Source organism: Choristoneura fumiferana, chromosome 4, assembly GCF_025370935.1.
Source record: "Choristoneura fumiferana chromosome 4, NRCan_CFum_1, whole genome shotgun sequence".
NCBI classification, from domain to species: Eukaryota; Metazoa; Arthropoda; class Insecta; order Lepidoptera; family Tortricidae; genus Choristoneura; species Choristoneura fumiferana.
In genome coordinates, this window is record NC_133475.1 from 19,395,987 (window position 1) to 19,410,767 (window position 14,781).

The 14,781-nt window shown below is 40.0% G+C and overlaps 1 protein-coding gene across 1 annotated transcript in view; it reads left to right on the forward strand.

Moving 5' to 3' along the window:
- The window catches only part of jar (Myosin heavy chain 95F jaguar), a 62,194-nt gene that overhangs the window by 23,122 nt on the left and 24,291 nt on the right, over nucleotides 1–14,781 (forward strand). Inside the window, exons 2-9 of the mRNA XM_074087198.1 lie at nucleotides 7,839–8,028; nucleotides 8,934–9,007; nucleotides 10,045–10,174; nucleotides 10,783–10,947; nucleotides 11,403–11,665; nucleotides 12,032–12,181; nucleotides 13,167–13,423; nucleotides 14,409–14,566. Coding sequence (XP_073943299.1) covers nucleotides 7,845–8,028; nucleotides 8,934–9,007; nucleotides 10,045–10,174; nucleotides 10,783–10,947; nucleotides 11,403–11,665; nucleotides 12,032–12,181; nucleotides 13,167–13,423; nucleotides 14,409–14,566 — 1,381 coding nt within the window. The 5' untranslated portion in view covers nucleotides 7,839–7,844. The remainder of the gene's footprint in view (nucleotides 1–7,838; nucleotides 8,029–8,933; nucleotides 9,008–10,044; nucleotides 10,175–10,782; nucleotides 10,948–11,402; nucleotides 11,666–12,031; nucleotides 12,182–13,166; nucleotides 13,424–14,408; nucleotides 14,567–14,781) is intronic.

Consider the following 14,781-nt stretch of genomic DNA (forward strand, 5'->3'; position numbering starts at 1 on the left):
ATATCAAACTTACAAGGAAAACTATAACGGTTAAGTTTTCTTGAGAAAACTTAAGATAGATAAGAATACAAAACTAGCTAGAACTATCTTTACCACCACCTTTGGCCGTTTGTAATTGGATCAGCAAGAATGAGACAAACCAGAAACGGCTCAATGATTGTTTTGCTATCCATAATGTTGAAAATTCGATTGTTCTCGCGGCTGAGTCACGTGTTTACTCGAGCTTAAAATAATAGTCTCACTGAACAAGTTCTTATAAAAAATTTATACATTCGAATGCATTAAAAATATGAAATAAAAACTAGAATGGAAAAAACAAGTCTAGTGCCTAGTCTAGACCTCGGTTAAGTAACTTAGGACTTCAGTAGTCGGGAACCAATACTAAGAATTTTTAAGCTGGTCACGATTTTATATTTATGTTACATGATGTTACTCCCCAATTCCCCATCTTCCATTTCTTTTCGCGGATGCTATTTTGACATATATATAATATACTCTATGTCACTCCAACTGTTTTGACGTATCTAATGATACCTCATGCTGTCATGCTTAAAACCGTCCAAGCGTTTAGGCTACAGAGAGGCTCGAATAACATAACCCTCCTTCGGGCAGTAGGGTAAAAAGACTTTTGCAGTCTAAAACCTTATGCTCAAGACCAATTTTATAGATTCATGCCTTTTGTATTCTTGATGAGTCACATACTACTACAGCGTGCGAGACTTAAATTTACGTAATTTGTGTAGGTATATTTACATTAGACACATCTGTATCCACACTTTAATGTGGGGTTTCAAATTCATAATAATATACATACATTTTAACAGTATAGCGAGAGCGAGCTATAAACATAAAATAATAATATGGGCAATTTTAAAACCAAAATAACTTTATGAAGTCCATGCCTCATTAAAGCGAGAGTAACTTCCGATCTTATTATAGACTTGATGATTTATTCAAAACTGTAACAGCTGTAATTTATTTAACAACAGATCTTGCTCATCCAATCTCGACGGTAATTTTCATCTTAATCTGTCCAAATTGAACAAAGACTACAAGTAATTGCGTGCGAAGACGTCTGCTGTGTCAATGAATGTGAATCATTCGCTTTCCGGCAATTTAGAGTCCACAAACATATCAGATTTGCTTCACAGATCGCTGAGAATTATAGACTACAAAACCTGCTAACCGAACCTGTTTAGATTGCCTGTGCCTTGGTAATAATGATCTGATCTAGAGACTTAGTAGGAAAGCTTCAACGGTTCGTGCTGCTAACTAGACACGCGGTAGCGTGTCAAGCCAAGTTCAAGCTAACAGAACTGGCAAACAGCACCGTGTGTAAATTTACCCGAACCATTTGGAGCCACTTTTGACCCCCTCGTAACTCACAAACTATTTCACATGATATAAGTTACTGAAACAATTTCAAAACTTTTCATGGATACAGTCATCCATGCCCTTCCATGGCTTTGTATGCGCCTATGCGGTATATGTAGGTATGGTAGCAAAGTAACAGTTTGCAGTCGTGATTTCCAAGAATAGGTTAATGATGGGTCTGAAAGCTGACACGGTAAAAGCGAAAAGGTGTGGTCACTTGGTCCTATTTGCTGAAATGGCACAATCGAGGCCGCGGGGTCAGAGTTAATGTACCATTTGGCCAGACAGCTTTTAACGCGCGAATCTACACCTTAACTTGATGTGGGTTTGGTTAGTTTTAAATGAGCATTTGTAGCAGTCTCACGAGACTTAAGGGAACTATTGTCCATCACGCTCTAAAAATGTCAGAGGTCGCTGACATGATTTATCGGGCTCTTCGTGTTACTTTCTTAGCCTTTGTGTTGGTTTAACTTCGTGTGGTAGTTCACTGAGTGTAAATGGAATTGGCCTCGATGACTCGTCAATGTTACTGCCAAGACAGCAACACTGTTGGTAATTTACTGTCAGTCGCAAGAAAGTGATTTGAATGTTGCGATAAAGTGAAATCTACAATAATTCACTGTGAAAAAGCGAATAGTCATTCGATTATCTACTAAAGTCATTGTAAGTTAAAATAAGACTGACCTTTCTTAAAATTTAACTAACAGACTATGATCTTCTTGAAGTTGTTTTCAATCGTGCCGTGCACGCCACTTAAGACAAGTGCACGCGACTGCATTTAATAGGCTGCACATGCGTGAGACGTACCTACCACAGTTGCATAATGGGGATGCTATTACTGGAAGTAATAACAAGTTCTAGTTTTAATTGGCCTTGAGAGATTGTGCAGGTGTTGCCGTCCGGTTCTCTCCGGACTTGCTCTCGGATAGAGGCCGTCTGGAGAAACTAATACATTATATGTACCTAATTAAAGGAACTCTGAAGTCCTAACATACCAGTTTTTGTTGAGAGAGGAAAATCGTCCTCTTTTAAGCCAGAGGAGGCCGCAGGGTAGTACACCGGAAAGAAGTTTTATAAAGCGAATGATATTATTATAGTAAAAACTGGGCTAAAATCTTTTTTTTAATTCTGGATGACGTTATAACTAGTACTAATGTCATACGACGATTGTTCCTCGAAACATTTCACACCTCGTTTACCAAAATCGCTTCAGTAAGTAGTTAGCTTGGTAGTCAAATAAGATTCTAGTCATAACACAAAAAGAGGCTTGTGTCGCTATTTTTGCAAACTAAATATAGATAGTGCATGAAAGGAACGTGGCGCCTTTTTCATTGCGTAGTTAGGAAATTCCGATATTATTTTTTCGACGATTTGAAACGGTGTGGCAATACAATAATTCGTTAACTTCTCCAGAACGGTTTTAAATTGTTGTTTACGAAATTTCCGATTCAATGTTGACATCAAAAGAATACTAGATCACTGGAAAATAATGATATGAAAGAGATAAGATGAACCTTAAAGCCAGGGTTTCAAGTGCAAGAGCCTGTCAAATAAACTGCAATACCTATTAAATTAAATTGCTTTCATCAAAGTATCCCGTTCTAAGAAGGATAAACGAGCAAAAAGCGGCTTTCTCATTAACGGCTTGATTGTGTCATGAACACAATCGTAATTCAGTCATGGTAGTATATGCGACATTGGATGAGAATAGTCAAACATCGGTAGAACAAACACGTTAGAACTCCTCTTCGGTTGAACCGAGTGCTAATTGAGATGACAAAGAATTTAGACTGTTTTCAACAGACTTCAAAAAAGGAGGTTATCTATTCGGTTGTTTTTTTTTATGTTTGTTACCTCAGAACTCCGTCATTTATGAACCGATTAGAATTTTTTTTGCGTTCGCTTAGGAATGTCTTCAATTAGGTCCCATAGGCACCAAATCAGGATCTGATGATTGGATCTTAAGGAAATCGAGGGAACTTTTCAAATGTTGTAGGGACGCCTATAGTAAATTGGATATATTTAGTAGTAACTCGTGCATTTGCTCTTGAAAATCATCATTTGGTGAAGTGGAACTGATGATGAAGACCACAGTTGGCCATCGGAGTTACTACTCAATAACAAGTATTTCACGGGTTGAATTTTAATTACTTTAACACAGTTGCTAAGTAGTTTATGCTCCTCGCAATGCATATGGTAAAACGGGTGGTGAAGCACCAGGACTCACGTCTCTGCATCGGAAAAAGCAATCTTTCGTAAAAAGTGAAGAGCAGTTAAACTATAAACTATTGTATCTTAGATTATTTACACTAAAAAGCGTGAAAAAAAATATAACAAAAATTGAACCGACTACAAAAAACAATGAAAATAATTTTCTGCCAGTTTGAAGTAGGTCGGTGCCTCAGCACGAGCCAGCAGGAGTGATTGAAGCGCAATACATAATGCGTAGGTGAGGTAGATGACTATAGGTCCTCTCCTGCTGGCTCGTGCTGAGTGAGGCACCGACCGACTTCCTTCAGACTGGTGAAAATTATTTTCATGGTTTTATGTAGTCGGTTCAATTTTTTTTATACATTTGTTTGCTGTTGTATTAACGCTGAAGTCCTTTTTTTGTCGTGCAGTTCGCTAATCAAAATTCAACGTAGTGCTAAGAAATTTTCATTATAACCCTTAGATTTCTTTAGATCGATCTGTGCCTGAAAGAGCGCCAACTCCTTATGAATCACTTTCTTTCTTCGATGTAAATTATTTAATTGCTCCAACTAGCTGCAGTCAAAGAATCAAAACCAAGTTAGCCAATCATAAATCTCTAAGATTTTTTTCGGTAGCTAATGTTATCTTACAACAAGGATAATTGATCGATCGCTCATGATTCATGACATCATAATTGTCTTTGTCATTTTGGAACTACTTATAACGTTATCGTATTCCCTAATTTAGTATTTGCAATAATTTCCGTGTATTATTTATTTTTATTCAAGAGTGTGGTACACACTCACACACATACTCAACTATGATTTCGTTTAATTCAACGTGATAATTGATTTAATCAGTACATTAAGATCGTTATCAACGAGTCCTACAATATCCGGTTTAAATTTAGTCGCGATTCTGATCATGAACGGAGGTGGTGTTGACTGTTCAATTTTATAATTGTTTTGTTAGTTAGCTCCTAATTCTATTTCCGGATGTGTTAGTGTTGTGTGATTTTGTTAATTAATTACTTTTCTCTGGATGTTCATTATTATGGTGCAAAACTAATATATTATTAACAAAGCAAAGTAAGTTCGTCATCGGTTTCAGAACATTCTTTGTCTATAGTGTAATCATATAGTTCAGAACTTCATGCGCAAGTTTAAATAATCAATTACTATCTAGCTAAGCCCTATCTCCCGCCACAGCTCGCAAACAAACTACTGTAGAATGCTAAATTATGTCTCTGTCTATTCCTGTTCTTTACACTAATCAATCGTGTTAGTATGTTTTGCTTTCTGACTTTTTGGAGACTCTATTTGTTAGGGTAACATGTAGTCTACCATAACCCATAACTGTCATAACGTGACCGGCTTTGTCTCGTCAAAACCACGCTTTCATTCACTTTTCTCGGTCGTTTCTTCTCGTTGGACTGCATAATTCCCTTCATTTATCTCCGCCAGTTTATTATTCATACATTTTGCGCTTTTTCTCGTAATGTCTTTGAAAATTTTCTCGGCTTTGTGCATCAACGAGGTCGATTGTCGGATTTGTACAATATCGTCAACGTAATCATGGGAAGTCTTATAGCTACCCCTGTAATATAGGGCAAGGCACTTGGGCATAATCCCTGTATCACATTTCTGCCGACAATTTTTTACATGAAATTTGGAGAATCAGTCTTCATCTACTCTACCATGCATGTAGAACGCAATAAAACATTGCGTTTTACAAATAATCTATGTCATTTTGTACTGGATGGATATGCTTCAAACCATCAATTTTAAACTTTGTGCCAATGCGAATGCTGTTTTGTTCTTTAGCTCACTTATGCCATTGAAACTGCAGGAGTCTTAACCTAGGGTCTCTTGATCATAACGCAAAACGCTGCGGTATCAGAATGTTGGACATGTAATAGTATGAAAAACGTCTGGAACGGTCTCTTGTTCCATCGTAGTATCGTAGTCGTCAGCACTGAAGAACAAGTCGTTCACTGCGTTGGAGCTGCTTATCGCAGCGTTTTGAGACCTGTGCGTTATGGTCAAGATCGAGATCCTAGCTTTATCGAGAAATGTTTCTTTGAGATGTTTGACACCCTGTTGCTAAAACTTTGCTACTTCGCGACCATCATTTGATTGGTAATTTTGTCTCCAAGATCTTGTTCGATGTTCCTTTAACTCGTAATCTGTAATGCAACCACTTTTTGTTTCCGTCCGTCCGTGTACCGGAACGGGGCGAGATCACAGTTTTTATGGACCTCTCGTTACGTCACTTTGAAAGTGTAGGTTATGCTCGCTCGGCTCGAAAGCGAGTTAATGATATACGTTAATTCTAGCGGAATTACGGCTTGGTCTTAAAATTTACTTAAGTTTGCCCTCCGGCTTCGTCTACCAGCGGATTGATTTGTGGGAGAACTTGTTCTTGTTACATATCGTCAAATTAACTTTCTTGTCTATGTGGTACATATGATTAAATTTGAATATATTAAGTGCAATTATGAAGAAAGACGGGGCCAATACATAAATAAATTAGCCACTACTTCGGTACATTTAAGTGCACTGTATTATTATTGAAGAATGCCATCGCAATTCTTCACATTACATAAATATTATAGGTAAGTAATGAACATGGAAAAAAAATGCCAAATCATTTCTCTCGTTTTATTTCTAGATTGAACGTTTGTAACCCACCTGAAAATAATGTATCTATACTTACACCGTTTATCTACATTTTTCTTTCTTTAACAGCATTAATTACGCTACACACAGATAAAACTTAAAACATAACATTTTTATTACTGTAAAGATGTATATCATTGTTGTTGTAATATAAATTAAATATGTTTATTGAACTGTTTTTTATGCGGCCGTGCACTTCCTCAGTCGTTTACATTCATACGGCGTGTTATTATGATACGTCATGCTCGTGTCGTGTGATGTAATTTTAATTAGTCTCGATCTCAAAGATGAATAAAATGAATGATGCATTCAGGTTAGTGAGGATGGAGGCCTACTTTCGTCGAGATGAGATGATTAAGAGCGATGTTTAAAATAATGTATTACGTGACATTTAAAGATTGTTGCTCTGTTTTCTGTAATTCTATAAGTATTGTTAATTTCGGCGCAGGAACGAAATATATTGCTTAGGAACATTTAAAGGACGAAGAAAAGTAAACAGTGACTTAGGTACTGCTTCAATATTCCGCCATTTAGCTAAAATAATGGCAAAGCGAAAGTTCAACTTAATATAGAAAAAAAAAAACTACTTTCCTTCTCTGAAAGTTCAGTGAAATTGATGATGAAGCATCTTTCTCGACCCAAAATTCTGTTATTTATTATTATAACATACGAAACGCGTCCAATTTCTTTTCGAAACACCAAGTTTCTTGCTTACATTGGATTCGAAATCTGGACAATCAACGTGAAAGGGCCATTCAAATCATAAAAGTAATTGCCCTAGCCATTTCGTGTCGTAAAGTCACACGAAAGCGTTTGGTACAGTCACCTGCATTAATATCTGCCATAACGGGGCGTGCGAAAATATCTAACACGTCCTAACGGCCCTAGAAATAGAGTCGTATCAGTTATTTATGCACGCTTTCTTGTGTCGGATATTGGTGCTGGTGACTGTATAGTAGTAACGTTGCTAATCGTTTCACAGTGTCTTTCGTGTAATGACTCAATCTGAATCTCTGCTATTGTTATTGCTATCGAATCTTCTACGTGATTGATTTGAGTATTGTGTCAATCGCAGGACTGAGACAAGAAGTGTGTTTTTGAAGTAGAAGTTGATGTTATTGTTGTAATTTGATGACGCTTTGAGATAATTTGATAAAGATATCAGTTTGGTTGTGATAGGCGTTTTTTTTGCTAAAAATATCGTAATCATCGGCCTTTTTAGTTGCGTTTTGATGTAGACTATTTTCTGTAGAGTTTCTTCGAAGAACTATACAGAAAATAGTCGCTGGACTTTAACATTTGTATATCACACCATCAGTTACAATTCGCTGCTCGAAATCATGGTGCTGGTACGTTATAACAGAGTCGAAAAAACGTCCATCATTTCACTTATAGTTACAATAACGACGTCACTTTAAGCCCTGCTTTTGAGTCGAAAAGTTTGTTCAGTTTACCTCCACTATACGAATCAGTTATATCTTGAAATTTCTCGCGAGTTCCTGATTCTTGCGTATCAAACCAGTTCAAACTACGCTTAGCGAGAACAGTTCTCTGAAGAACCTAAGACTAATTCATTCCTTCTATGTGTTCCAGGGAACAATGATGGATAAGCAGCTAGTATGGGTGCGCGACCCAACAGACGGGTTCGTGCTGGCGCGCATCCAGGAGCTGATGGGCGAAGAGGTGGACGTGCTGCCTCTGGACAACCGCCATCCCAGGAGAGTCACCAACTTCGATGACGTCATGCCAGCTGGCGACCCGGCGAAGGATGTCGACGATAATTGTAAGTTAAGTCATACAGACTGGTTAAAGCTGCGTGTTCACGATGGATGCAGGTGCAGGCCGCTGCCAACTGAAGCACTTGGACGTTTATGGGGAAGGCCTGTGTCTAACAGTGGACGTACTACGGCTGATATGATGATGATGGGGTATACAGAATAGCTAACCGTCCATCATGGGCGTGGAGTCCGGCAGATGGAGATTGAGGATCTAATGGGTAAAGAGGTGGACGTGCATCTATACAACCGCCATCCCAGCAGAGCCTGCAAGTTCATACAAATAACAAATCATCCAGATGGACAGAATAACTTGTAAGTTACTCATTTTGGTCACATCGTGACAACCTGTAGGAACAAGATTACAAGGATACTGAATATACTTTCGAGAATGTACTCGTACAGTCACCTGCATTAACAAAAGAGGAGCGTGCAAAAATATCTGACACGTTCTACCGGCCCTGGAAATAGAGTCGAATCAGATATCTATGCACGCTTTGTTGTGTCAGATATTGGTGGTGGTAACTGTACCAACCACTAACATCGGCAATTCGGCTAACGATGTCATTGGTTACAGTAAGTAACCGAGCTCTAAGTAACATCTCAAGGATGAACTAAACAAACTAGTCAAAGAGGGTGCTGTTGCTGCTTTCTGTTACACTTGCCTTAGATGGCGTAGTGGTGGGTGTGATCATTTGGCAAAATGAAAATGCAATGCTTTCCAACCAAAGTAAGGTCAACGAGAAGATAAATTATCATCATAGAGAAAGAGAGCGAGAGCTGAGAAAGATGTAGTATATCTCGTCTCGTTGGCTTTGCTTTGCACTACGTCAGCAAATAAGATTGAGTGTTTCTAAGTTTTCAATGTCACCTTCCCTGAACTGTCATTAATCTTACACATATTACTTTTCAGGCGAGCTCATGTTCCTGAACGAGGCCACACTTCTGAACAACATTGTGGAGCGTTACAAAAAGAATAAGATTTACGTAAGTACCTGAGTCACGGCACGGCGAGGCTCTCACCTTGGAAATAGTACTTCACAGGGGATTTATTAATTACAGTAACACTTTGCTGCTTGCCAGCTTGCTTATGTGAATAATTATACGAGTACAGTGTGACCCATTTAGATGGGTCAGTGTGGGTAACTCCAGTGTTGGTTCCAGAACCATAAGACATAGAAAGGTCTATAATAAGGAACTATGTCGTCGATTTAGTGACAAAAACCGCATTAATAGATATAAAATAAAAAGAGATTGAAAAGTTTTTGTCAAAAAAATCATTTTTAGTACAAAGATTTTTGCGAACTGTATTTAATTTAGGACTGTATTAGGGTTATATTGGCGTTTATTCGCACGCTTAGAATTAAACTGACACAATCCGAAATATGCTCATTTTAAAACTAAACCAGATTATGCTTAGCACAAACTTCATTTTGGAAATTCGAATATTGTGACTTGTCTGTCGATATTTGTTTGTTTATTATTTATTGGTAGTAAACAGGTGTACTTTTGTTTGTTTAGGTATACAGTAGGCCAGTATTGTTTTCGATATTATGCGAATGAATGACATGACCGAATGACACGCAATGCATGGATTACATAATTGTGTTCAGTTGATCACATTATCATTTTTATATTGGTTTTAAAACTGTCAAAATTCTTAATTCATTAATTTACCGCTATCATGTGTCCTAGGGTTTCAAACTATCTCCGTACCAAATTTCATTTATATCGGTACAGCGGTTTAAGTTACTTTCGCATTTATAATATTAGCACACTAGCGACCCGCGACTTCGTTTGCGAAGAATTCGTTCATCGCCCTGACTAAGGAACTGTACTATAATTTTGGGGGATAAACATTTTTATCCGTAATTATGTTCAACTGTTGGGCACACTTACCCAAGCAGCAGTTTGCTTGCCTCTCCTTACTTCTGCTTCTGCTCAAATGAGCCAAATGGTCACGAGGAAGACATGCCCGGCCCAGATTTCCTATATTCATTGGGATAAATATGTTCTGTTTCCAGACGTATGTGGCAAATATACTGCTAGCGGTGAATCCTTACCGCGAGTTGGCAGATCTGTATTCGTCTGCCACGATCAAGCGCTACCAGGGAAAATCGCTGGGTGAATTGCCACCGCACGTGTTCGCCATCGGTGAGTTAGCCGCGTAAAGCCCAGGCCTAGAGGTGCGACGTACTACTTGGTTAAAAAGAGGGATTATTTTATCTTCAGCTTACGAGATGTATTATATGAATGGGAGGGCTTTTGAAGTAATAGCGGATTGCGAACTTCACACATACGGGATAGTGGAGGTTTCCTTACGATGTTTTCCTCCACCGGAAAGCTCGTGGTAAACTTCGAATGTATTTCCAAAAACTCTGAAATCCCTGGGTTTGAAGCTACGATGCTCTGCTTGGGAGGCCATAGCTCAACCACTAGGGACTAGAGTCTAGTAGTTCCTAACCAGTGATCTACGGACCACTGGTGGCGGTCCCTGGACTGGACACGTCCAAAGTGGTCCGCGAAGCCTTCGAAAAAAAAAAGATTTTTTAAATAATTTTCATCAAAAGTGTATTTTCCGAACTATACCTAAGTGGTGCATGGCAGGGTAAAAAAAAGCATATGGCCTTTAATACTGAAAGGTTAAGAACCATTTGACTAGACAATTATGGCTTTTTCTACAAATTAGAACTAAACCCTCGGTGCGCGAGGCTGACTCGCACTTCGCCTCTTCGCTACATATTTTTTTTATCCTTTTCCAGCCGACAAGGCTTTCCGCGACATGAAGTCCCTGAAGCAGTCTCAGTCGATCATAGTGTCGGGCGAGTCCGGCGCCGGCAAGACTGAGTCCACCAAGTACATCCTCAAGTACCTGTGCGACCTGTGGGCCAAGGGCGCGGGGCCCGTCGAACAGAAGATTCTGGACGGTGAGTGGCCCCTTACTGTAATGACAAGGTGTGTCGCGACATGAATTAACGTTTGCATTGATTTAAGACAACCTCAAAGGTCTCTAATTCTATGAGTTGAGATTTGTATATTTATTATCCTGATCCCGTGGGAATGTTGTGATAAACAATAGCCTATAAGTTATCCAGAGACGTCAGCTATCTACATACCAAATTTCGTCCAAATCCTTCCAGCCGTTTTATAAACGTACAGTTATAGCAAATAAAAAATGTCAAAGATTACGTAGCGGTCTATATTAACGTTGCTTCGAAAACAACTCGGATACAACATTTTTTTCAGGATAAAAGAAATCCTAGTCTTTTAATATGATGTAATTTGTTCTTCGTGGCAATCTGTTCAGGAGTTAAGGCATAAAAGCATTTATTAATATTAGTAAGGAGAAGGATAATTATGAATCAAAATTCCTTTATTCCAGCGAACCCGATCCTCGAGGCGTTCGGCAACGCTAAGACCACCCGCAACAACAACAGCTCTCGCTTCGGCAAGTTCATGGAGGTGCACTTCTCCAACAAGTACCAGGTGGTCGGCGGACACATCTCGCACTACCTGCTGGAGAAGTCACGGATATGCACCCAGAGCGCTGAGGAGAGGAACTATCACGTCTTCTATCTGCTGTGCGCTGGCGCGCCGCAGGACCTCAGGACTGCTTTGAAGATTACGAAGCCGGATGATTACAGCGTGAGTGGTTGTATTTACTAGTGCCAGGTCGCAGACATCTCGCGCTACTTGTGGAGAAGTCCCGGATATTCACACAGAGCGCCGAGAACAGGAACCAACACGTGTGCTAACAGACCCAGCACTGTCCACAGCATTAAAAAAGATAAAAAGATACCTTGTCGCCATTTTGATCACTTTTTTTAATAGCAAAACCGGTTTTAGGGGCTTAAGTATGCTTTTTGTTCGCCCCTTTTGTATACTTTATTTGGAACACGGCCAATCACGTGCTGAATATTCAGTAACAAGTTTGAAACCCCTTATATTTCAAACGTTAGAAAACTCCAATGTCAAAGTGGTCAATGACCGTGACCGCCACCTCCATTCCAGTACCTCAAGCACGGCTGCACGCAGTACTTCACGACGCCGGAGTCCGACAAGAAGCTGTCGGCGGCGCAGAAGGGCGCGCAGCAGCAGGCGAGGGGGGGCCTCCGGGACCCCATACTGGACGACGTCGAACACTTCAAAGCTTTGCATGAGGTTAGACAAAAATATATTTTTCACACCTCTCCTTCAGAAAAGTAACTTTTCCTCCCTGACGAGAGGGAGCAAAGTGCAACTTTTCTGTTCAAGGCTTTTCTAAGTGTTTTATTGCATAAGCCATTTTTTTTAAATTGATAATTGGAAAGCCACGTCATTTTCTATGCTGGTTGTTCTTTAATAATATTTAGAATTTATTTTTTTCAAGTTTCTTAATGCTCGGTGTGAAAAGTTGTATGAGCCACTCGGGAGCTAAACTATTTTCATCTTGGGCGTTAACACTTGAATCCCTCATTATGCTCAAGATTCTACTTTGATTGTAGAATCCTTCGCTACATTCTGGATTCAATGTACGCCCTCGCCGTAAATACACCATTTTGCTCCCTTGTGACACAAATAACTATTGTTCTCTTTAATATTCTTGTGGCATCAAAAATATAGAACAAAAGACAAAAGAAAAAAAGACTAAATCGCATTTAGTGGCGTTCATTGGGTCATTTCCAGGGTAGACAGCGCCAGCTTTGGTTTTTTGGAGTCTTTTTGTATTGTTCATTTCATATTGGTCCAATCATAATTTGATTGCTTAGTAGCGACATCTCTTGTCTGGGTGAGCGGTTAATTCCGAAAGAGTGTGACGTCTGTCGACGAAACATAGATGTCGCTAGTGCTGCTGCTTAAGTAGCATAGTAGAAATAAGCAACCTGAGATATGTATGCATAGAAAAATTCGTGTCTAGATTCCTGTCCAGCAGTGGTGTAGGGGTTATAGCACGCGGCACGGATTGCTGAGGACCTGGGTTCGATTCCCAGTGCTGGTCTCTTTTTCTGGTTTTTCTGTGCATGTCTCAGTTTGTATTTTCGATATGGTTTCACGGGATACCCGTAAAAGTAACAAATTTGGAGTTGAAATAAAAAATACAAAAAGACTCCAAAAAACCAATCATAATGTTTGTTCTTTAAATTTGATAAAAAAATCCCTTTTCCAGGCACTAACCCACGTCGGTCTCTCCGACGCCGAAAAGAAGTCGGTCTACTCCGTAGTAGCAGCTGTCCTGCACCTTGGAAACGTGGAGTTTGAAGAAGAGGGGGGAGCCCGAGGGGGGTGCCATGTGGCGCCAGGCTCCGAGGGGTCTCTGGCCACGGCGGCCGCGCTGCTGGGAGTGGACGGCGGCGAGCTGCGGATGGCGCTGGTCTCGCGGCTCATGCAGAGCTCCCGGGGGGGCATCAAAGGGACCGCCATCATGTGAGTGGGAGGAGGGGGTGCCAGGGGGGTGCCACGTGGCGCCGGGCTCCGAGAGGTCCCTGGCCACGGTAAAACGGGTCTTTGGTAAAATGGCTTGTTTTATGCTCTTGTTGTACAACCTACTATTGTAGCCTCGCTATTAGGCGTGAGAGCAAGCGCCAACAGCATTCTACAGGTAATAGCGTGTAAATTTGCCTGTCAGATTCTATCTTTCTGTGCTCAAAATTATGTAAAACATTCTCTTATTACCTTGGCAGTAGAGTCGTGTGTAGATCATTTTCAGCATCGTCCACTTCTGCTGCTAACTGTACAGTACGTCTAAAAAAATTACCGAAAATGTCATCAAATTTTTCAGCCCATTCATAAGACAATATGACCACGAAAATTGAGACTCGCTCGAATAATGACACTACTGGTCTGAAATAAATATTTTTTTCTCAAACATCCAAGGAAATATCGTCCTTATCTTCGTGATTACAGAACGCCAAAAAGTAACTCTTTGTATATAGCACTTATTGAAGATTCGTTCTAATTTCAAATCAGAGGATAGTAATGGAATTTCATACAACATTGCCGGCCATGGCCAGCAAAGAGATTGTCTTATGTTTCAGTGGGTTTTTATTTCTTTTATTGACTATCTGTCGCATACTGCCAATTAAAAAAACATAGTTCACGTACCAAACAGCTTAGGTACAAAAAATTGTTGAAAAAGAGTTTTTCGCGGGAATAGAAAAAAAAAACAAATACTTATACGGTTTGTACCTAGAACGAGTGTTTTTTAATAAAAATAAGTGTTATTGTTTCCGATATGAGTTCCTCATCAAGTGACATGGTATTATTTCCTTGAATTTATTCGAGAAAAGCACTATACAAGCCTCGTCCGCGAACAGGGATTGTCGGCCTCGTATCTCTAGATATAACTACTCAACCAGCAATCCCCTATTTCGCGGTGTCTGCAGTAACGTACTATTATATATTTATACAGGGTGCCCCTGAAGACGTACGAGGCTATGAACGCCCGCGACGCGCTGGCCAAGGCCGTGTACAGCCGTCTGTTCGACTACATCGTGCACCGCATCAACGCCAGCATACCCTTCCAGGCCTCGGCTTACTACATCGGCGTGCTCGACATCGCGGGCTTCGGTATGTCTCACGAACTATAGTACATTGTGCATTAAGGGGCGTAAGAAGGGGATTACTAACGAGAGTCTATTAGAAGCCCGACGCCGGAAGCGGAGGGCTTTCAGTGGCCCGAGTTTGTAATTATCTTACGGCCCGTGATACACACAATGATTTTCATCACATTGCGAGGAAAAAATGCAAAAAATTAAATTAGTTTGTGTCCAAACACTTCACAG